We start from the raw sequence: 23,899 nt of genomic DNA, 5'->3' as shown, positions 1-23,899 counted from the left end.
TTTAAATTTTTAATTAATTTAATTATTATTTTTTTATACTTAATGGATTCTTATCCTGTTACAAATCTTGTTTATATCCGTCAGCATTGTGGATAAATCCTCTAAATATCTACTTTACAAAGTTAAACAGTAAAGACGTCAAAATTAAATCAATAAAACATCAAAAGTTATCACATCCCTTTTATTGATCTCCGGATAACCATTTTAATATTAAAAAAATGAACACAAACAACACTCAAATCTCTGAAAAAAAAATTTTCTAACAAATCACCGTTTAACAATCCTCAAAATTCAAATACTGATAATATTCGTTGAAACTATAACAAAGCTGACGCTATTCGCTATATTTATTCTCAAAATCTTTAATGACGAACAAAATCTTTGCTATAGCCAAGTCAGCATCATCATCAGTAATTTCCCAGTACGTGACGAACCTCACGTGTTGCTTATCTCGGGAAGATGCCCTAACGGACACTTTGATAGGATCGTCTTCCTGAACATCAGTAATTCTTTTTACGAAATCCTTGGCCACAAATTTGGAACTGTTCAGTTTCAAGATTAGGATGTTCGTCTGTACCGATTTGAGGTCTATTTTGAAAACGGGCGAATTCAGGTCTGAAATTGCTGTGAAAAAAAAAGCTTATGAAAAGATATCAGCATCGTTTAGTACTCTACACTGTTTCACTTTTCGTGGAGCTCGGTTATTTTAAGCCATAACGATTTTTTGTATGAAATAATTACTTGCAAAGCAACTATTCTGATATAACCAAATTTAATTTAGTCATTGGCATCCGATTCTACAATTAAAATAGGGGTGGCTGAAAAAATTATATTTTGCACACATATGTGCAACCCTTTTCAAGATCCCAGGAAGGCAACCCCAATTTTTAATTTTTAATTTTACAAATTCCTTCCAAATTTTTTTTCTTCATGGAAATTCTCTTTGTAGGCTCAAAAACAATCCCCTAAAAATGGGTCCAATGTTTTATTATCAAAATATGACCACTTTAATTTTCACCAGCCCTCACCGTAATTATTTCCATTTGTAAGGCCTATTGAGTAAGTTTTATAAAGATGGGCTTCATTATTACAGAGAATTTAATAAATTAAGAATACATGTAGCAAAGTAACCAGCCAAAAAACAAAAAAAGAAATAAAAAGGTGGAATGCATAGAAAAGTTGGTAAATTGAAATGGAGATAATTATTCAGTTATTTATTTTTACAGTATTTTTTTTGTTCTCTTGATATGTATTTTTGAAATAAATGCGAAAAACTTAGGGGCAGACAGATTCCTTTGCTAAATTTTTATTACCAACTGCATAAAGAAAATTTGCTCGAGAATTGAATAGCATTGTAAAAAAAAAGAGTAAAGAAAAAGTTTATCTAACCTTAATAGTTTTTGTTAACGGTTACCTAAATAAAAAAATAACCGTTTTACTACTCATATCTAGAGCAGTTTTAAAAATATTTAGATATTTCAATGCTGGAGAGACGCTAATGAAGAACATACATTAACTTTTAAATAGAGAAATAAATTTTAATATTACAACTCAGAATAATCGCTTTGCAATTAATTATTTCATGCTAAAATGTTTCAATTTCAAATAAAAAAAGAGATAAGTTAACTCTGTGAAAAGTGACACACACTATACAGGGTGGTTGATTTTCGATAGTTTTATAGAGTAAAAGAATAGTGAAAACGGCGATAGATACAAAAAATCTGATATTGATGTCCTGTCTTCTTTCTATGAGTTTACTTCGCTGGTATCAAAAGATCTGGGCTAATTTGATTAGTTTTAGATATAGGTACAGTTTTTTTTAAAAATCCCCATTTACTTAACCTCTATCTCTGTTGTCATTAAATTTAGGAGAAAAAATTTGAACATTATTTGTTCTATTTTTTATGAGGAAACCATTGGCGTACAAGAGATTTTTTACAAATGGCACAGTTTTTCCGATATTAAATAAACATAGGTTTTGTTAAATAGAACACCCTGTACTTGACCATCCCAGTGAATAGCATTTTTTTACCTTTTACTCACATATAATAATAGATACTCTTTATTTACCTAAATGAGGACAAATGCAAAAAATGTATAGGTATTTTTCCAGTTGGCCATGCAATTTATTTAGTATTTTGTCTTTTGTTGTTTAATATTGACAGTTATTTTATTTTTGACTGATTGAAAGGTTGTTGAACGACTATTACTTGGTTTTATAAATTTTGAAAGGTGTTCTGTTTAAAAAAATCTATGTTTATATGTATAATACCAGAAAAACTGCGATTTGTAAAAAATCTTAGTATACCAATGGCTTCGTCATAAAAAATAGAAATAATGTTCAAACTTTTTTGAAGAAAACCCTTTATATCTAAAACTAATCAAGTTATCCAAGATCTTTTGGTACCAGCGAAGTAAACTCAAAAGAAGAGGCCGGGGCATCGATATCAGATTTTTTGTATCTAACACCATTTTGGCCTGTACCCTATAAAACTATCGAAAATCAACCACCCTGTACATTAAGACTATATAAATAGGGTGAACCACAAGTAATAGTACAACACACAGCTGTGGAGAGTAGGGGTCACAATTTTTATATTTATCAATTATTCTTAAAATGTTCACAGGTAACAACATACAGGGTGACAAAATTAAAGTTCGTTTTTTATTTTCCTTTGTAATACATATTTTTAATTTAAATCTAAAAGTAAAGTGTGTGCTATGTTTAAAGTTTTATAAAAATAGAAACCCTACGGAAGATTTTGCTTCAAAATTGCATTTTTTAGGAAAGTGCAAATAAAAAATTTCACACTTTTTCAAGTCTTTTGGAATGATCATTTTTCGCTTTGGGACGCAGTATATTTTATTCTTATTAAGAAAACATTTACTGTTTTTTTTAACATTTTAAATGTAACGCCATATAGGAGCTAGATCAAAATTAAAGGAGTATTACAATTTCCACCACCATCAAAGGGTAAATTTTAACATCCTGTATCTTTATACCAATCGGTATTTTACAGACATAATTATCGAAATATCAATATTTTGGCTCCCTCCATCTACAGTTAACTGCTTTTTACCTAATTGCAGTAACAAAAAAGACACGACATGTCGTGCTAGAAATATTAAAAAACACGCATTATAATTGTGTAAAACTATAAAAAAAAATCAGTCTTACTAATGTTAAATGTAAAATAAAATAAAAATTAAGTTTGGAGCGTGACAAGACATAATTTTTTTGTTAAATTTTTATTTATTTATCTTTTTAACAATACAGTATAATTTTATCCTTAATTTGAGGGGAAGCAGGTATTTTTTTCTCTAGGAATAAAATGCACAACGGGAATTCAATTTATTGTATTTTTCAGAAGTCCCACTAATTTCTTCTATCAATCACGTTGATTAAATTTATTTCGTTCATAAAACACTGTACAACTTAACATTATTAGTAAAAGTACTTGCCCATATTAACAAATTACTGGAAAATTGTAAAAGTACAAAAAATAATGTACGAAAATGAAAAAGATAAAAGTATTATTAGTATTATTTGTCCTACTAAAAAAAACACATAAAAGCTAAACCTATAACAAAAGTAAAAAAACTGCTAAATTATTTCAAAAGCATTTAAAAGAGTTTTATATATTCATTAAAGCTTTATTACAGAACTTGTCGTTCTTGCACGAAACAGATATAAGTGTAACATAACAGTGTCGTTAGAAATCCATGGCCTGCCATTATTTATTTAGAAGCGATTTTTTGAAAAATCACTAGAGATTTTGATGAATTAAAAATCCGGCTACATAGATTTAATCATATCACTTAACCCTTAAGCTGTGCAATAGGTTCAATTAATTTTCAAGTATTTCCAATGCCTCCCAGATTTTTACACTGAAATAAAACTAAAAGATTTAAAACCTGAAGTCTATATAAAAAAATTATTTTGCATTAGAAATTGATAAAATTTGGAAAATTGTGGTTTTAAGTGAAGCTAATTAAAGCTAGATATCAATATTTTTAATAAAAAAAAGTCACTAGTTATTTTCCGAAAAATTGCTTTCAATAAAAAAAATAGCAGGAAAAAAAATCCGTTGGAATTGTACATCTCAAATATATTTTATTCTCGAACACAAGTAGGCTGTGCAGAAATAAATGGGAGTACTTTTTTATAGGTAAGACATGAAAGGTCATCACTTGGGGACCACTGGCTCCAAATTGCCATGAATGCATGGCTTGCTATTAGTTTTTATATGCGTATTTCAGAAAATCATGTTATGGATGTTTTTTAAAAAAATAACAGCATAGGAATATTCTACGTCCTAAAAAACAATCAAAAACCAAATTTGAAGAAAGATTATCTATTGATTTACTTTTCTACACTCCATTAGTTATGAAAAATGCAAAATAAAATTTTTTGCCGCACATCTAGGATGTCATAACATCAAAAACAATTGGAGTAAAACAAAAGGTATTTAGTTCGGTAGTTGGAAGGTTTTGTAAAGCAAAGAGGTTAAATATAAGAAATACAAATAATGATAATTATAACAGTAACAGCATAAATTTTATTAATGAAAACTATTTCTCATTTAATATTTTTCAACTATATCCTGTTTTTGATTTTACACATTTTAAACAGGCCCAACAAAATTTAATTTTGCACACAACTATTTTGAAGGATGTAAAATAATCATATGGTGTTATTTTGTCAATCTAATTTTTTCTGAAAAACTTGAAAAAAAAATCACTGCAGGCCAGAAGTGGAACAATGGAAAAACTAGTAGTTGGCAAATACCTCTCAAGACCCCATAAAAAAATAGTCCCACTAGATTCCCCTAGCCTACTTGTATTTAATGGGGGTGTTAACATGAAAAACCAGACACACTGTATATAAAAAGTAATAATTTATCACAACCAAACACATAACTACCCAGGCTATCCATCGACAGCAATATTACTGATAATCGAGGTTAACCCCTGTTTGAAAAACACCATACAACTCCCAAGTCGCCCCTAAAGCTTAAACTTCTCGTCATACTCCTTTATAACGAGCTGGATCTTCTCGCACGCCAACTGGACGTCCTCCGCGGTGATTTCCCAGTACAACACGAACCTCACGCAGTTGTAATTCAATGACGTGCACCTAACACTAGCCTTTACACTATCTGTCTGTAGAACTGTCTGTAATCTACGCTGTAATTCCTTAATGCCCACTTTGCTGCAATCCACGTACATCAGGAGGATGTTCGTCTGCACCGTGGCCAAGTCCACCTTGAAGATGTTGGACTTCATGTTGTAGATGGCTGAAAAATTTGATGGTAAGGCGTTGGGTCTGTTTACCAAAATAGGCCCGTTTGGTGTTAGAATCGCCCAGGTACGTGCTGCCGTCGCCAAGTTAGGTCCCCCTTAATGAATACTATGCACTACCGCTACATGCTATATACATGTTCAGTATATACAGAGTGTCCCACAAGGTGCGTTATTGAGCCCGCTGTTTTAATCTTCTATGATACGATTTTTTTAATGATGAGATCAAAGTTAATTAAGCGTTTTTATGAAGTTAGTAGCAACTTATAGTTGTAACAGAATTGTGTTAGAACCAGTTATACATTTACCAGCAAAGATATATACAATATGTGAATTGGCCAAAAAAATTGGGGGCAATAGAACCGATTCCAATTTATTGGGCAATTTTGGTGACTTTCAGTATCATTCTACAATTATTTCAACACTTGTTTTTTCATTTAAAAGGTACCCCTCAATTTTAACAAGTTGGTCAATTAATAGCAAGTACCTATACAGGGTGATTCATTAACAATGGGAAAATTGAAAACTGAAGATACTACACGTAACATGGTTAACATTGGCGTAAGCATGCCTTATTCGAAAGTTGATAGTTTCGGAAATACAGGGTGTTGAAAGTTAAAATTTTAAATCATTTTTTTTGCCATTATTCTGAAAATATCTAGGTTAGGAACTTGAAAATTTGTGAAACTATATTTTTTTTAAGCAACGAATAAGATGCATGATGCAATTTCAGCGTTGCTCATAGAGGGTGCCACTTATGACCAATTTTACCGAAAATTTAGTTAATAACTCTTTACCCTGTATGTCTAACATGAAACTTGATTCTAAACCTGCTTCATTTCGGTGTCTTGATCCGTTTTTGAGACAAATCGATTTAACAAACACTACATTTTGATAATACGAGAAATTAAAAGCGAAACAAACCAAGTGTTTCTTCATGTTATTACAACAATTAACGATAAAACAAATGAAATACGTAATTATGATTTAAAGTAATTGTTCGAAGAATCCACCCAGCGATTTGTATAATTTGCTACAACTCTTCACGCGAACCAATGGATTCTTTGTATACTATCTTTCATTGAGACCATAAAGAAAAATTAAGAGGATTGAAGTACGGACGTCTGGGTGGCCAATTTAAAATGCTGACATGGCCAACCCAGCAATTTCCAAAAACTGAATCTAATGCAATGCACGCACTGGCCGAGAAAAATACGGTGGAGCTTCGTCGTGCATGAACCACATGTCTCTTCTTGAATAAAGTAGAACTTCTTCAAGCCGTGGAAGCATTTTTGCTTGGCCACCCAGAAGTCCGGACTTCATCCTCTTGATTTTTCTATTTGGTCTCGAATGAAAGATATCGTTTACAAAGAATCTATTGATTCGTATGAAGAAAGAATACAAATTGCTGCCAACGAAGTCAACGCAATCCCAATATGTTGTTTCAAACTCGAAGGTCTCTCAGAAAACGTTGTGTAAAGTGTATCAGTGTCAACGGTGGATTCTTCGAACTTTCAGGTATTTCATTTGATTTATTGTTAATTGTTGTAATAACATGAAGATGTAGTATCTGCAACTTTCTATTTTCCCATTGTTAATGAATCACCCTGTATAAAGATATCACAAATATTGCAAACTGGAACAATTTCTTGGTCAAAAAATTTGTAAATGGAAAACAGGTTTTGGTAAGATAAATTAGCAAAAGAAAGTTGTGCAAAACTAAGAATGATTTTACATTCTTCCTAGATGTCCAGCAATACCCCAAAAATTTTTAACTATTGAACAAATTAGCCTGTCTCGTATTAGAAGCTGTTAAATATACCAACTACTCGCCACAACATATTCAAAAAGGATTATCAATACAATGTTTATACAAAACACTAAAATGTTTTTCTTTTTTCATTACTGCAAATTTTAATAAAAAAAATTATAACTAACGATATTGTGAGAAACAACTACTCTGAGAGTTAATGCTCCACCCAGCATCGATTTATGCCACCTACATCTAGTTTTTCCTTTTTGGGAAAGTAACAAGTACAAGTTTTGATATGTAGGATATTGTTGAACGGCGGTAGCGAAAATGTCTGACTTACTATTCTGCTCGCCATATTACAAATAAACAGCCATTTACTTTTTTTTAAAGGATATTACCAAATAATGTAAAAATATTCAAATATAAAGCAATGATACTGAAAGCTTCCCTATTAAGAGTGAATTAAAATTAATATAATAGATGTCACACTGTTCCTTATTTTCACGAAGAGAATTTCAGTCAAATTTTCTCAATCAAACTGATTTTATGACATCAAAATGAACTTTCAAATTATTAAAATAATAAATAAAAGATAATCTAGGAAGAGAATGAAAAGTTACCAGTTTGTTATTTTAAACAATATTTAGTTTTTTACCAATAATTACCAATAATTAATATTATGTAATAATAAATTTACCATAATTGGAAAACAAAAAACCATTAATAAAGTTTGGTTAAACAGTTTTATCAAATTTACGGTGATGTCAAAATCAAAATGACGTCTTCAAATTTTTTGATTAATCCAATTTGGCAAAATACAGGCCTAAGACCACCGATACCCAAAAATATTGAATCACTGGCAAAATTAGAGGTCTTTGTTGTCATATTAAAAGCTATTAAATATTAAATATACCTATTAACTGCATGCCACCACTTATTCAAAAAGCGTTGTTGTTAAAAAAATTTGTATTATTAAAAAAAAAATAACATTGTTTTCTTTTTCATTACTGAAAATTTTAAAGAAAAAACGAGCACTTAAATACTATTAATGCAAAATGTATATTCCACAAAGTAATACCTACAATTTCATTAGTTTTTCCTTTTATAAAAAAACCCTGACCAATTGTAAAATGATACAAACATTCAAAGTATAACGTTTTTTATACACCTTACCGTTAATAACCGAAAAGCAAAAATAAACATATTCACACATACCTTTGGCTATTCTGTAGGTGTGTTCGTGGTCCCTATAGAGTCTATCTATCATTGTATCTAGCGCTACCAAGCCGGCAGCTGCCAAAATCCCCGCTTGCCTCCAGCCCCCTCCAAGGGCTTTCCTGAAACGCTTGGCCCTTGAAATAGAAATATTAAATATCGATTATGAACCCGACAAAGCTCCACTCACTTTGAGATGAAACTTTTGCTACCGCATAACATGGCGCCAATCGGAGCGCCAAGACCCTTGCTCAGGCAAAAGCAAACCGAATCTACGTCCTTAGCCACCCTCTTCGGGGGCACTTGCAGGTAAACGGCAGCGTTCATAATCCTAGCCCCGTCCATATGGACTGCGATGTTGTTTTCCTGCGCGATGTTACCCACTTTCTCCAACCAATCCAACGGCAAAACCTAAAGTATATTTAAATATGAACATGCAGGAGCGCCTTTCTTATAGGCAACTTACTTTACCACCGCACAAGTTGTGAGTGTTTTCAACTACAATGAGAGAAGTAACTGGTTCGTGGAAATCCGGGTTCTTCCTAATTCTTTGCCGCAGTTCGTCGAGATTGAAAGTACCGTCTTCGTTATTCTTCACTAGAGCCGTTTGAACTCCAGCGATTTGGGCGGAGCCACCTAGGAGAAAAATACTAAATGACGTTTTCGAAATGGTCAAGGAGTGTTAGATCTGGTAGTTCAGTAGAACCACTCACCTTGTTCAAAACGGAACGTATGCCCATTGTCGCCAGATATCATTTCGCTGCCCCTTTGGTTGCAATGAACCATTACTGAAAAGTTATTGCAGTTATTTAACATCCTTAACCCGTTACAAAAAATTGGGTTAGATATGTAAAAACATTGTATTTTGCAACAATGTGATTTATACTCGTAAAAAGTAAATAAGAGACAGTAATGGTACAATCTCCTAAAGTAGATAAAATTAAATCACCTTTCACTTTTGATTTTTTTGACATGCTGATTTGAGTTCATGTTCTGATTATTGAAATGTGGCGTGACAATTTTTTATCCTTTTTTTTTATTTGGCTGTAAAACACAAAACAATGTTTTTATATGCTTGTTTTCGATAATTTTTTCAAATCGAATTCTATTCAATGCATGAAACCTTATAAATATATTATATAATGATAAACCTTGACAAATACCAGATGTACTTTCATTCGTGGTATACATTTGCAATAAATCATGGTTCAATAGGAAGAAAAAACATTTAATGACAGCATGATGAAACTTCTTTTAGAATTATATACACGATTAACGATAATAACACAGGAGTGTTAACAATTTATCTTAATTATACCGAGCCTTAATCTACTTTCAACATAATTTCCTATTACAGGCAGCAGATGGATATGTTTTATATGCTCACTTCTGATTGTTGGTCTTCATTAAAGAAGGATGCTTTCTAAATTGATTGATTGTACAACACCTTTCAATTTCATTCAAAGATAAGTTTTAATCTAGTGTTTACCATTATTTCTTTCACAAAATGAAATTTCGGGGGGATAAAAAATAGTTTGCCTTTGTACTAATAAAAACAAATAAATTAATATAAGTAATAACGTATTTTAAAATTGAAATATTTTTATAGAAAGGTAAACAAATTATTTTGTTACAGAATATTCATTTAGGCTTAAATCATGGATTCATATTTTCAGAAAATTATGTTCCTCCACCATATATGTTATTATTAAACATTTATTTATTTGCAACGATAATATCTATGATTTTATCAGGTGTGTGACGAACAAGGTGACGAATTTGCCTTGACAAAAATCTATATTTACATGTTAGATAACGCAAGTTTTCTGTAATTACTTGACAATTTTCATTTAGTTGCTAAGATTTTAGAAAGCCTTAAAAAGGCCTAGAAACAACCTGTCCAAAGCACAATACTTATTTGGAAAGATCTATTACATTACACGGCATTTCTCAAGAGCACTTTCTTTAATACTCCAATATATTTGCACTTAAAATGATTTATTAACCTCTTGAAAATACTATCGATTATTAATTAGGTACACGTTTGAAAACATACAAAAAATATTGAAAAATTAAACATATCTGTTTGTGGAGATTACCGTCAATTTTTAAATGGAAATAGAAAACAAACAAGAATGATGACTTACAATCGTTCTTTTCCTTTGAGATATTCAGTTGCAAAACTTACGATTGCAAAAGCCTGAGGTCACACATTTCCAAACAGTATAAATAAAAAGCTAATCGTACGAAAGAGAATAAAACAAGTTACAAAAGAAGAATCTAATATCAAAACAGCAAACAACATTGTGAAAATATAAACATTTAAAAAAATATCTAGATAATACCAGTGATTTTGGAGTTATCGTAAATTTTATTACTTATTAACACATTTTTTAATACTATCGAAATGGTCATGAATTGATCTGTTTATTGAACTCTGCGGTTGAACCATTAAATTATTGCAATATTCATTCACGTGGTCATATCAAGATTTGATTAAACAGTTCTTCATATAAAACATTACATATTATACATTGAAAATTAAAGATTATTTTCTATACAGCTTGTTTATATTTTTTGTAAAAATAAAATGGTTTTTAAAGTTGTTGAATTAAACGTTTATGGTCCTAAAACTACAAGTTTTTATTATAACAAATTAAATAAAACTCTGAAATTCAAGGTTGAATTAATAGAATTAAGTACAAAAGCACTTATTTAATTTAGGTAACTCTTTACCGAGTCCTTTATTCTATTTTTCAAAGTAGGTACTCATAAAAAGTATTTGTAGAAAAAAAAAACACAAATTATGATATCACGTGTGTTGACTGAAATTTCACCAGATATTACTTTTTTATAATATTTAGAACATTCAAATAATAACAGCATAGGATTATAATACGATTACGTGTATTTGATATTTAAATATCTAATTTTTTACTTTAAGAATAACTTAATTTCATCACTTAACTATTTTATATTTATAAAATACTAATCCTTGCCTTTGTGAACTCATGAATCATGGAAATTATAACAGAAATCAAATGGTACTTTGTTATTGTAAACTCTAATCACATGAACATAAAGAGTAATGAAAACACCTAATATTAGTTACGTTCAAGAAAAAACTAATGAATAGCACTTACTAGCTAGCAAATTAGCCATGGTGCCGCTGACTACAAACGCAGCATCCTCCTTCCCCAGAACCTCAGCTGACCTCCGCTCCAGCTCCACCACCGTAGGGTCTTCCCCGTAGACATCATCCCCTACAACGGCATTATACATAGCCTCCCTCATCTGCTGGGTGGGTTTGCTAATGGTATCGCTGCGGAGGTCCACTATCCGGACATCCCCCTGCATGTCGGCGTTGATGATCTTTTCATACATATTGAATTAACTAGGTAGCTATTATCAACAGAAGTAAGTTGAGAATAAGCGTGGTTTAAATCGCGCGCTTGCTTTTATACGCGCAGGAGTGACAGGTTGTGTAATGAGTATTTTTTTTCTCTTCAATTGTAATTAATTAGACTTGGGATTTTGATTTTGTATAAAACAGTAATGGGGCAATGATTTGGATGATGCTTCTACTTATCTGTGTTTGTATTGGTTATTTCCATATATTCTAATTCTAATTAATTGTTTATTTAAATATGATAATAATAATATTTATCCGACTACGAATACGTAAACTTACATTACACAACTTTCATAAAAAAGGTTACGGTTATGGTCATAGAGAAAGGAATGCGCTATTATCTGGGGTTATGTTATGATTTTGAAAAATGTGTTGTCGTAACCCAGTAAGCTGTCCTTTTGCGAGTAAATTCAATCGGTTCGAAATGTTACATTTTTGTTCTAAAATGGTAACGGAAACGTCACACTCGTCGCCATTGTTTTTAAAAAAACGAAAAAGTGAAAAAGTAGTAAAAGTAGGCTGACTGAGCAGTGAGCTAAAATCATAAATCCACAGAACATCCTAAATCATATAAATTTAATTCGCGTGCATGTACCTAGTGACATCATTTGAGACCAAGACTGATGAAATCATGGCGGATATTGACGTGGAAAGCAAATTTCTCTCGTTTTTCTAATAATCCAGAGCCTACACATCTTCACATCATTTTATTACGCAAAGGTAGCGTTTCTTTCCTGACACAATATTTACGAATTACGGTTATGTTCACGTTTAGATTCTACATATGTAGATAGGTAGTTAAACTGACTTACTAGACATTATTTTTACATGTAAATATGAAAAACGAAAATTACACGTTTTACGTACACTTAAATAGTATGTTTATATACTATACACTGGCACATAGCCATGTACCGTGGTGTGAATATAGTACAGATTTGACGTTTGGTCTGGTCTCAGGTGACGTCATCACAGACAGGATGAAATTCATTCATACCACGGTTGAAATGTATTATTACATTCCTGTTTCAAAAATACTAATTCTTTCATTTTAATACATCGAACGTAGTTTACATGTAAATAAGTCCTATAGGTTGAAATTTAAAATTTACAGAGAGGAATGTAAAAGTAAGACTAGAAAAAACAACCATCCGATGACATTTCGTTTTGAAACTATCTATTCATTTTCGTGATGCAATATACCAATGACGTCACAATAAAGACGGTTCACTCGTCACAAAATAAAAATGTTATAAAAACATTTAAAAATGTTGTAACCATAGATCTTATGTGTACTAAATTTTGCGCCTATTTAAAAACAGCATTGTTTCGTCATGTTTAAACGTTGTTGTTTGTAAATACTTATATTTGCTGAATGGACCATAAAGAGATAATGCCGCGTGAAAGCTGCACTTAGATTGAACGTGAAAAACGAGCGAAAATACTGAGTACTAAAGCAAAGTCCTATAGCGTCGGAATCGGCAATATATTTTACTTGCATCCTGCGACCAAAAGGATATTAAATGCTCCACAGAACTTGAAAAATTGAAGACAATGACACTAAAAATAATTGATTTATTTTATTTGTTCAATAATTGTCATACATTTTATGAAAAAGTAAAAAAAATCACTTAAAAATTAAAAATTGTTTTGACAATAAATATTTTTATAACAAATCCTTTTAAACAATGTAATCTTCATAATATACTATCTGTTAGCCAGTCAAAATAAGAGATTCCACTTCCAAGGCTTATTTATAGTATAAAGCTAGGTGAATAGTTAATACATAGTAAAATACTAAATCTACATAGTTAATATGCTAAATGCAATATCGCCTAACGGTTCCTGGAGACCGATAACTGTAATTTTATATAAAAATATAAAAAGGATTATCGCAATTTTGTAAACAATTTTAAAATAGCTCCGTAATAGTTATGAAAATATTTCAACTGTGCAATAAATGTACCAGCACATGGATTAGTTTTAGAGTACAGATTAAAACTTTATTTGAATAGAAAATTGTTTATTGGTGGTCCCCCCCCCCCAGCCCGCTAACCTTTTTTGTTTCAGAGACAGCCAGGATCAAGAAATTAAGACAATGAAACACACACACACACACATACACACCCCCCATACCCTCCTTACCCCTCCCCTCGCGCGCTAGCCTAAGGGCCACCTTAGCAAAGCGCATCCCAGGCTGCATAGCCGCACTGCCCTACCCAACCATACCACACATAAACATGACACCACCCCCGGGGTTTACACAGACGAGCCGGCGAAGCAAGAAGAGCGCCAGAAGAAAGGGCCCTAGCCGGCGGGGCCCAGCCAGGACAAAAGGAGGTCCCACAAAGCGCCTACACCGGCCGCATTTGCGGTCGGGGTAGACGACGGATGGGGCCCACCTACGAAGGCTGCCCAGGCCTACATGAGATGAGGCAGGATAAAGAGGGATAATCCCTCTCAATCCCAAATCATTGAGGCCAATTTCTAGCCATGGAATAATGGCGAGTATTGGTGGTACACATTGTGTTCAGAGAGAAATTCTGTAAAATTTTTCTTAAAATTTTGATAACAGACCTGTTTTAAAGTTGACAACTGACCCTATTCAACAACTTACTGAGAAGCAGTTCCGAAATGGTAACGATAAAAAAACACCTTATATTATTGATTACAATAAAGCAAAAAGGGCGTTGACGCAAATGATCAAACTAGCATTCATTTCGTACTGCAAAGGGGATTAAAGTGGTACTAACAATATTTGAGTTCTTATTTGGTACGAATATCATAATGTACAGGTTATTTCCAATAAAGCCTCTGTTATACAGGATGTTAGAAGTTTGACTGTCTTAATTTTAACAGACGAAAGAATACATTAAAATAAAAAAAAAAAAACTTATATGACATGGGTCCTAAACTCAACCATTTCCGAGAAAAAAATTAACAAAATCTCTAACTTGATGTACAAAAGTTTGACTAATTAAGGAATACTGACATGACAGCGTGCATAGAATACCATAAAATACGATGTTTATCCCTTTTTTTAACTTCTTTATGCTTAATTCTAAAGAATAATTAGCGTTGTAATAAATTTAAAATTCATATCGAGCAATGTGACAACAGGGCGGCGGTGTATTAACACGAGGTACTAAGGTGTCCAGCAACCACCAATATGCAATTCAGTTAGTATCTGGATTTGACCGTGTCGGAGTGTTTTTTGCATACCACTATTTACTTTTCTTGAGGTGTTTTCCAGCGAGTGCGCGAAAATTAGATTTGAAGGTGTTGTACATGCATCGAAAATGGTGATGGACATTTTGAGGATATGTTGTAGATTGTTTTGTACTTGTGTGTTTAAAAATTACAGAATTTTGCTTTTTGGTTAATACCTAAATTATTTTTAATTTATTTATTTAAAAATTGGAAAACGATTGTCTTGAAATTTACTGAATGTTTCACAATAATAACTGTTTACATTTTTCGTCCCCAATATTATATACTCGCTGTATTTTGAAAACTGTTAATCTTACGCCCCTGTAATATACAGCTTTTTTGTTCATTTATGATTACTCCATCTCATGCTGAAGTAATGGTAGTCAAACGTCTACACCCTGTATAAATTCAAGAAAATGATTACCGATTTACTGGAAATTTCAGCATCTCAGTCGGATAGAAAACAAAGAAGACCAAAGGGAATGTAACACATGTTTCATCAAACCAACAGGATCAGGAAAGAAATCAGCATTAAAGATGTTATAAAGAGTTTCGAAAAACCCTTACTAGTCTTTACGACTAATAAGGTCACAAAGAATATAACGATGACCTAGGAACACCCAAGTTATACCTTCAGTGCTCCAATAAAATTCATAAAATGGTTCACTAATTATACAACGCCACAAAAAGAACAAAGTGGTCTGGAACCTTGAGGCCTACTTGATTAGTCAGTGATTAGAAAAACATTTGAATCAATGATAGCATTGCTTCATAACCCCACAACCCTCTAAGCTATAACCCATAACGTGTTATTTGAACAAGCTTTATCGCAAAAACTCACGATCACTATACAATCAAGGAACTACATTACGTTGTTTCACATAAAGAAAAATGCCCAGGATGACTGTAACCCAAACTTGTATGTCCCAGGTCATGAGTGTACAGGAGCTTGCATGCCCCGAGTTAAGGAATTATGGAGTTACGACAGGACTACAGACCCAATTTTTCAGTTTTTTTGGTTAAGAACCCCACACATACCCCGAGTTATGGGGTTACGGGGTTATGGAATCCTGCCAACTTAAGTCATGTAGTTTCAGACCCCTGTTGTATGAAACCTCCATGTTGCCAGTTTCCTGGTTCTACACCCTCACACATCCGGATGTGTGAGGGTGTGTCTTTTTTGTGACCCCGAAACCCCGTAATGTCATAACCTCGGGGTTATGACATTACGGGGTTATGGGGTCACAAAAAAGAAGATATTAAAAATGGAAATATACTCAAGAATTTTGGTCAGTAGATCTTGGTAAACCACCATCCCTCTTTCATCCCATCCAAGGTGCTAAATTCAAGACAACATACCGGTTGTGCAATGCACCACCGTTGCTCCGGAAGGAAAAAAGTTTAATCCTTTATTGTACTATCTGTCCACTAACTCCTCAAACTCAGCAAAGACGAAAAGCATAAACACGAAGAATAAAATAAAATGGACGAAATCAGAAACAGAATCGATATCGCTTTCTGATCACTAACGACTTAGTTTGAAATCTCAAAAGCCAGTTCCTAGAGGAGTTTTGTGATTAGGGTCAAAATTTGAACCGATCTGGGGATTTTGACTTTAGATTCGGCTTTAGTGGGTGCAAAACACTGTCGTATATACTGGTCTCGTTTAAATCCCGTAACACTTTTTTTTTGTGTTGCAACGTTTAAATCCTCTTGTACATAAAAAACGTTTCACATTTAAAATAGGTATTTCATTTTTTATCCCCAAAATATCCCGAACTTACCGAAAAGGTATTTTGACCAATTCTCGGTATCACCATCAAAAAAGCAGAAAACATTTTTTTTTACACTACATCCAATTCAATTCATTTTTATAACGAAGCACAGGAATCATGCCATTTTTTTAAGGGATGATGAGGGAAGGGGACATAGCAAACTTTCACGACACAAAAAAACTAAATTAGAGGTTGTCGACCCCAAGATCTCGAAGATGGTTGCATATATAGGGTATAGCAAAAGTACCGGAACGGCAGAATAACTCGGCGGGAGAGCATTTTAGAGAACAATGTTAAATACAATAGTTTCAGGATTGGCTATCCGATGGTGACCTTGACATTGACCTTGAAGATTATTTCAAGGTCAAATGTGATTTTTCAAATGGGACCCTATACTTTTGACCCCAGATATGAAAATAGCGAAAAACTACGTTCAGATATGACCTTTTGACCTTGGGGCCCCCACAAGATCAAACTAACAAAAGTACAGGAACGGCAGAATAACTCGGCAGGCGAGCATTTTACAGAAAAATGTTAAATACACATGATTCAGGATTGGATATCCGATGGTGACCTTGACGATCATTTCAAGGTCAAATGTGATTTTTCAAATGGGACCCTATACTTTTAACCCCAGATATGAAAAGAGCAGAAAACTTTATGTTCAGATATGACCTTGAGTGACCCCAGCCTTTTGACCTGGGGGCCCCCACAAGATCAGACTAACAAAAGTAGAGGAACGTCAGAATAACTCGGCAGGAGAGCATTTTAGAGAAAAATGTTAAATACAACAGGATTTCTCCCTGGATGGTGACCTTGACGATCATTTCAAGGTCAAGTTGATCTTGAAGATCATTTCAAGGTCAACATTTTTCTCTAAAATGCTCTCCCGCCAGTTATTCTGCCGTTCCTGTACTTTTGTTAATAGTTTGACCTTGTGAGGGCCCCAAGGTCAAAAGGGAGGGGTCACTCAAGGTCAAATCTGAACGTAAAATTTTCCACTCTTCATTTCTGGGATCAAAAGTATAGGGTTCCAAAATTATGTTATGAAGTTTGAGAAATGAAATATTAGTATTAAATTCAAATTTATTGCTAAGAAAATTTAATTTTCTAAAAAATAAAATATGTTCATCAGATGATCGTGAAAAAAATATATTCCATATATACGTGCAACCCTTTTCGAAATCTCACAGTTTGCTACGTTTATTTTAATTTTTTCAATCACTTTCGTTCGTTATAAAAGTTTTCGTTATAAAAATTCGTGCTTCATTATCAAAATATGGGGACTGATACCGCATTCGGTGTCTATTTAATGGCTATTTAGAATCACCATCACCTAAATAAAATTTATTATGCAACTTAAACTACGCTAGATTAATCATAAAAATCGTTAAAAATCTTCGCCTAATTGTGACGATTAATAAACTATTACCTATCAAAACGAAGAAATCCGAAAAATTACAAGTTTTGAAACGTTCCAAAACCATCAAGCTTTCCTCGTAACAAAATTTTCTTGACGCTGCTCCCCCGTTTAGGCGTAATACTATCAAGAAGATCCGAATTCGTTCATCCACTTCTCGTACTTGTCCAGATCCTCCTTACTCACGCTCTTATTATTCTTGACGAGGGCCTCCTCAAAGTCCCGCATCGTAACGGGAAGATCCAGCTCCTCCTTCGGCAACTGCTTGATCTGATCCGGTCGTAACCCGCAAATTTTTCTCCTCATAGACATCATCGAGGCATCTCGACACACGTTTGTTATGTCCGCGCCCGAAAAACCGTCCAGCTTCCTGGCGATCGTCATGAGATTGATATCGGGGTCCAGCTTGACCTCGCGTAGGTTGATTTTCAACAGGGCTTCTCTTCCTTCCCGCGTCGGCAGGGGGATGTATATACGTTTCTCGAGACGGCGCCGTAGAGCCTCATCGATGTCCCAAGGAAAATTGGTAGCGGCTAAAACCATGACCACCTTGCCCGGTTCGTCATTGTTAGCGGTGATGCCGTCCATCTGGACGAGTAACTCGGATTTAACGCGACGGGAGGCCTCGTGTTCGGACTCGGAGCCTCTGCGTGAACATAGAGAGTCGATTTCGTCAATGAATATCGTGCTGGGGGCATAAAATCGAGCCTAAAAGACACAACGTTTACGTCACACACAAAAATTTAATAAAGTGTTGTACAAACCATTTCAAACAGCAGTCGGACCATTTTCTCGGATTCTCCACGATATTTCGATGTTAACGTGGATGAGGATACGTTAAAGAACGTCGTGCCGCATTCCGTAGCAACAGCTTTTGCCAGCATGGTTTTGCCCGTACCTGGAGGACCCACCATTAGAACACCTTTCCAGGGTCTCCTAATTCCTATACAATTAAAAAAAAATAGGTGTACTTAGAATGGCTCCAAGTCAAACAGCACGAGCAAAAAATAAAGATTCAAAGTCTATCGAATCTTATCCTTACCTGTAAAGAATTCCGGCATCCACATTGGCAGCACAACAGCCTCCTCCAGCAACCTCTTGGCCTCGTGTAGGTCAGCAATATCATCCCAATGTATGTTCGGATTCTTCTGTACAATATCTCTTTCTAAAGTATCGGCTAATTCTCTCTCCATTCCGTGGCATTCGAACTTTTTCTCTTCTTCCGATTCACCCTTCTCGCTTTTTTCCGTGTTTTCGGGATCTTTCTCAGCCTTGCTGCTTTCTGTAACTCGTTCAGATCTGGCAGACGAAGGCCTTTCCTCTTTCTTGGCAGATCTGCCCAATTTAGGATCTTCAGACCGCCTTGCCGTACTTACTCTAGATGAAGTTGAACCCTTTTTAGCTTCTGGTTTTTTAACATTTGACTGTCTCGACTTAGGACCGTTACTTCTACAAAAAAATCCAAAAAATTAATATATTTGTTTGATAAAGTAATATGAAAAATATCGTTACCGGACATTAAATCTATGGTCTACTGGAGTGGGTGGAGGCCAAACGTCAGGATCATTTTGTGCAAACTGAGTAGGAGACATAATGTTTCCGAAGTTGGCTATGGGATCGTCCCTTTTTCGAATTCCAAGGGGAACTTCCACACTCGTTTCCACCCTCAACGTTTGTAGCATAGTTTTTAATATCTTCACTCCGTCATATTCGCTACTGACTATTTTTTGCACCTACAACGAAAACATAAATAAAATGAAACCCTTCTTACGTTGGATCATACCTGTTGCCATTTATTTTTTCGAGTGGGGTCCGGAATTGCTGTTATTAACCTCGAGATCATTTGTAAAGAACCCTCATAGTATACTTCGGCACTCTCATAGTTGCCTAACACAGACATCTCTCTAGCTAATTTGATATTGTCACAAATTTCATTCGCAGTCACGGCCATGGTGCTTCAAATTGGAAAAAAGATCGATTTTGAAAAAACAAAAAAAATAAAGGTCAAGGAACTGAAGAAAACTACAAGGGTGAATCAAATAAAACACCAGAAATTAACAACTGCTACACCATTCACAAAACATCAATTTTGTTATTACAAATTAAAGGAGTATTTATAATTATTTACGTATAAAGTCATAAAACAGTTATCATTTGTAATTATTGTAACATAACTGATTTGACATTTGAGCGCACAGTGTCACACCAAAGACTATGAAAAAAGAAGATCAATATGTAATAACAACAAAGCTGGAGCGTTTAAACCTATTGAATAAAATAGTAAACAACAGATGGCGCTATATGCTTTTTTAGAATGAAGTCCCTGGGTTGACCAAGCAGTGCTAGTGCTTGGTAATATTATATTATTACTGCCATTGTTTTTGCTGCTGCTGGTGTTGTTGTTGTTATTATTGTAGATCAATAGCGTTTATACAAGCACCCCAATAAAATGTTCTTGTTCGCCCCAAAATGACAATCTGCACTATTTTTTATGTCAATTGCACTATTTTTTATGTATTGCTTAATAAATTGTTAAAAACAAATGAAAATTAATAAAATTACAATATAAAATGTATTGAAAATTCAAACCTTTATTTTAAGGTTGGCTATAAGGATTTTAAATCCAAAACGGATGAAATGAAAACGGACTAATTTACAATATGGGATTTATAATGTTTATATGTATATCGGATGCACTTTATCGCGTAGATCATAACTTCATTTGGGACTAAATTAAAAAATATAGGATCAAAATGTTAGTCACCTTTAAATTTCATTGGACATGCAACTACGCACTAAATCTCAGCATTAAATCAGTCAGAGGTCACGTGGTATTACGTTGATGAAGATAATAATCTTTCACATTTGCTTAAAGTACGTCAATAACATCAAAGTGGTGACACTTGTTTAAACAATTTCTGAACATGCCACTTGTTGCGTCGTTGAGTCCACGGCGATTATCATATCATACATTGTTCTGTCAGTTATTTTTAACATATAGGTATGGGTATAAAAAAATTGTCTGAAATTAATCAAGGCATTGTATTTAGTAGTTGTTTTTGTGAATTATACATCATATTCATATCTTTTGAAAACATAATGAAAAGAGGTACTTTGAAGGTGTTGACAAAATGTTCTAGCAAATATTTATAATCATTTTTATTAGTTGTTTATATAATAAATATTTTTTTTCTTCTACACATTGTCCCCGACAAGGTGACATAGTTATGGTCTTTAATGGTAGGTACTTTCCTTGAGCCGCCTTTTTTTCTGTATTCTTAAACAGCTACGGTATTGCGAACTGTAACAAGACGATATTTACATTTCAACAATTAGGAACACTTCTTAACTGCGTGCTTACCCGTTTGTTTAATAACCGTCCCAAAGACGATTACCAGAATTATGAATTCTAAGAGAAATAACCTCCAAAAACCCAACAACTCCATCAAGTTATGCGTCTCCATAACTCTTAAGTACCTACTAAAAGCCGAGCTTAAAATCTAAAACATCATTCAAATAATTGCAATTCATGGTATTCCTTCCAAATCATCACATTGGTGTCGTGGAGAGGGAAATATACGCGGTAACGCATCGACATCGACCTTTAATCTTACAAAAAGATATCAAAAGATGACTGAATTTTTTTATACTAATTTTTTTTCGTCGTTATCTCTATTTTCACTCCGGATTATTATTTCTTTATATATTTTATTCGTCACTAAAAAGATATATGTATTATATACTTTGTAAATGTTTGTAACTCTATAATAGGAAAAATGTAAAAATATTTAAAAATATGTAACTCAGTTTCTTGCGGAAGTAGGTAGGTACATCAAGTACAATTTGTCTACGCAACAATCGAACTAACTAATTGAAGGAAGAGATTTGTAAGATTCCAGAAATATAAAAAAGTATTTTGTGAAAAGTGTGGATAGGTGGCGCTAACCATCACATAAATTATTATTTTTTATTTTTGGTTGGCTATTGCTATTTTCAAAAAAAAAGGAAAAACATTAATGCAAAGGTAACTGTTTTAAATTTATCAAGTGAAGTGTAGAAATACTTTTTTAAATATCATGTTTTTGAGTAATTTACATTTAATGAATTGGAGGTACGTATTTTTTTCATTTTTATTTATTTGAGGTTTTATAATTATAATCTTACTTAATGCTCAACTCTTCTCAATATTGAGAATAACTGATTCAGATTAGTTGAGGGTAAATAGAATACGGTTAATACATAAATGTAAGGAACAATTAAAAAACCATTGGTTCGAAAGGCAGAGGAGTTAGTTTTATTTTTTTCGTTACATTTTATATAAAAAAAATTTTTATTCCTTGTAGTTATAAAAATTTGCCTCTGTAATAATATTTATATTCGTTTCCATAATTAACATTTTACTCCTAATAAATATGTAGGTATCTCAAAATTTATAATTCATCAATTACGTGACTTGATTTTTTAATCGCTCTTAATCTTAGAAGACGACAATATAAATTTTTTATTTCACCGTTTTCACTTCAGATAATGACTCCAGGCAATAATACAGAGATAACTGCTTTGATTAAACTTATTAAGAGTAGAAATATTTTTTTTCAATTTAATATGTACCTAAATATTGTTTATTTTTAAATTTTTATGCCAATACGAGATTAAAAAAGTATTTTGTGCGCAACAAAGAAGGGTTAACGTTTTACTTTTTCTCTTTCCATTTTACGGATTTTAAATTAAAAGAAACGGATTTAAAAAGAAAACATTTTATTCCTTTTAGTTATAAAGAAATGCTGTCAATAGTATAAAAACTTACCTCTATAATATTTATATTCGTTTCCATAATTAACATTTTAACTTCTAATAAATATATACATCTAATATTTATAATTCATTGATTACGTGACTCTAGGTGTATAATCACATATTATTTTTATACAGAAAGTTAAAGCAGATTTCACAGAGATGAGATATGAAAAATCATTAAACTTGAAACTTATAAGTAAAATACAATTTCTGACATTAAAAGTGAAGCAAAACAATTTTTGATAATCTAACTTGAATCATTTTTTAACGTGACCACCGAGTGATGGCGTTTTTTGGAAATTTCTTAATTTCTCGCCTCAAAGTTAAATCGTTGCATAAAAAAATATAAATTGCTCGTTCATCACTTGTAACGTCAAAAATTGTATGTTGCACCAGTGTGGTAAAAATATTTTGATAACAATTACTTATAGTGTACTAACGAAGTAGGCACATATATCTCAGAGACATAACCTCACTTTTCATGAAAAAAAGTTCTGTTTGTTGCATATTTTGACAAGAATAAAAAGCGACAAAATTTTTTTTAAATAAAGTTAAAATTACTAAGATTTATACAGGGTGTCCTGAACTGTAGGTGTACAGGCCATCAACATAAAAGATAAAAACCAAATAAAGTTTTTTTATGAAATAGATTATTAGAACCTGCTTAGCAGGATTTATGTAAGTGCCATTTTGAAAAAAATTGGGTGACAATTTCTTTGTTTATTATTCTACACCCTTTGGCTTGACTTATACTTTTTTTTTTAGTATGGATTAATTTTTCAGTAAAACAAAATAACAAAATATTCAAATACTCAAATATTCAAAATATAAAAATGAACAGATCTTTACATAAATCGGTATGGGATGTATTTTGAATGGTGTAGAATTAGATTTCTCACAGAAAAATTGCTGATTTTTCAAAAATTAGGGCAACTACAAAAAAATCGTAGAATATCTACGCAATTTTGAGAAAGTTAATTTTCTGAATATGTACATTCCTTGAGTCTGTTAATGAC

The 23,899-nt window shown here is 32.9% G+C and overlaps 2 protein-coding genes and 1 long non-coding RNA gene across 6 annotated transcripts; all 3 read right to left on the bottom strand.

Moving 5' to 3' along the window:
• Positions 1-163: 163 nt before the first annotated feature.
• LOC108914128 (probable low-specificity L-threonine aldolase 2) lies at positions 164-12,180 on the bottom strand. 4 transcript variants are annotated; one of them, XM_023455669.1, is made up of 7 exons: positions 11,961-12,180; positions 11,413-11,671; positions 8,983-9,057; positions 8,736-8,905; positions 8,460-8,680; positions 8,270-8,406; positions 164-624 (listed from the first exon to the last, which is right to left on the bottom strand). In XM_023455669.1, exons 2-7 carry the CDS (start codon positions 11,651-11,653, stop codon positions 335-337), a joined length of 1,134 nt encoding a protein of 377 aa, XP_023311437.1. In that variant the 5' UTR covers positions 11,654-11,671; positions 11,961-12,180; the 3' UTR covers positions 164-334. The 4 variants fall into 4 exon arrangements, with proteins under 4 accessions (XP_023311437.1, XP_018575366.1, XP_018575364.1 ...); XM_018719850.1 differs by having other exon boundaries at positions 11,413-11,641; XM_018719848.1 differs by lacking the exon at positions 11,961-12,180 and having other exon boundaries at positions 11,413-11,954.
• A 5,362-nt stretch (positions 12,181-17,542) lies between these two features.
• LOC108914123 (katanin p60 ATPase-containing subunit A-like 1) lies at positions 17,543-20,269 on the bottom strand. The gene is made up of 5 exons (XM_018719842.1): positions 19,870-20,269; positions 19,599-19,819; positions 19,129-19,535; positions 18,851-19,029; positions 17,543-18,794 (listed from the first exon to the last, which is right to left on the bottom strand). Exons 1-5 carry the CDS (start codon positions 20,035-20,037, stop codon positions 18,213-18,215), a joined length of 1,557 nt encoding a protein of 518 aa, XP_018575358.1. The 5' UTR covers positions 20,038-20,269; the 3' UTR covers positions 17,543-18,212.
• Positions 20,270-21,113: 844 nt separating this feature from the next.
• LOC108914127 lies at positions 21,114-21,866 on the bottom strand. Its single transcript, XR_001964663.1, has 2 exons — positions 21,448-21,866; positions 21,114-21,387 (listed from the first exon to the last, which is right to left on the bottom strand). It is a non-coding gene; the product is annotated as an uncharacterized LOC108914127 (long non-coding RNA).
• Positions 21,867-23,899: the final 2,033 nt, after the last annotated feature.

Source organism: Anoplophora glabripennis, unplaced genomic scaffold (genome assembly GCF_000390285.2).
Source record: "Anoplophora glabripennis isolate ALB-LARVAE unplaced genomic scaffold, Agla_2.0 scaffold814, whole genome shotgun sequence".
NCBI classification, from domain to species: Eukaryota; Metazoa; Arthropoda; class Insecta; order Coleoptera; family Cerambycidae; genus Anoplophora; species Anoplophora glabripennis.
Note: the sequence above shows the minus strand (reverse complement) of the source record. Positions and strands in the feature narration are given on the sequence as shown.

What these genes read in the sequence shown, in the direction of transcription:
- LOC108914128 (XM_023455669.1), bottom strand. Translation starts at nt 11,653, where the DNA reads ATGTATGAAAAGATCATCAACGCCGACATGCAGGGGGATGTCCGGATA. An exon ending in TACGTTCCGTTTTGAACAAG is followed by an intron (nt 8,906 to 8,982) that starts GTGAGTGGTTCT and finishes TTTTTCTCCTAG; the next exon opens with GTGGCTCCGCCCAAATCGCT. An exon ending in CACCTACAGAATAGCCAAAG is followed by an intron (nt 625 to 8,269) that starts GTATGTGTGAAT and finishes TTTTTTTCACAG; the next exon opens with CAATTTCAGACCTGAATTCG.
- LOC108914123 (XM_018719842.1), bottom strand. Translation starts at nt 20,037, where the DNA reads ATGGCCGTGACTGCGAATGAAATTTGTGACAATATCAAATTAGCTAGA. An exon ending in GACCATAGATTTAATGTCCG is followed by an intron (nt 19,536 to 19,598) that starts GTAACGATATTT and finishes ATTTTTTTGTAG; the next exon opens with AAGTAACGGTCCTAAGTCGA. An exon ending in GATGCCGGAATTCTTTACAG is followed by an intron (nt 19,030 to 19,128) that starts GTAAGGATAAGA and finishes TTAATTGTATAG; the next exon opens with GAATTAGGAGACCCTGGAAA.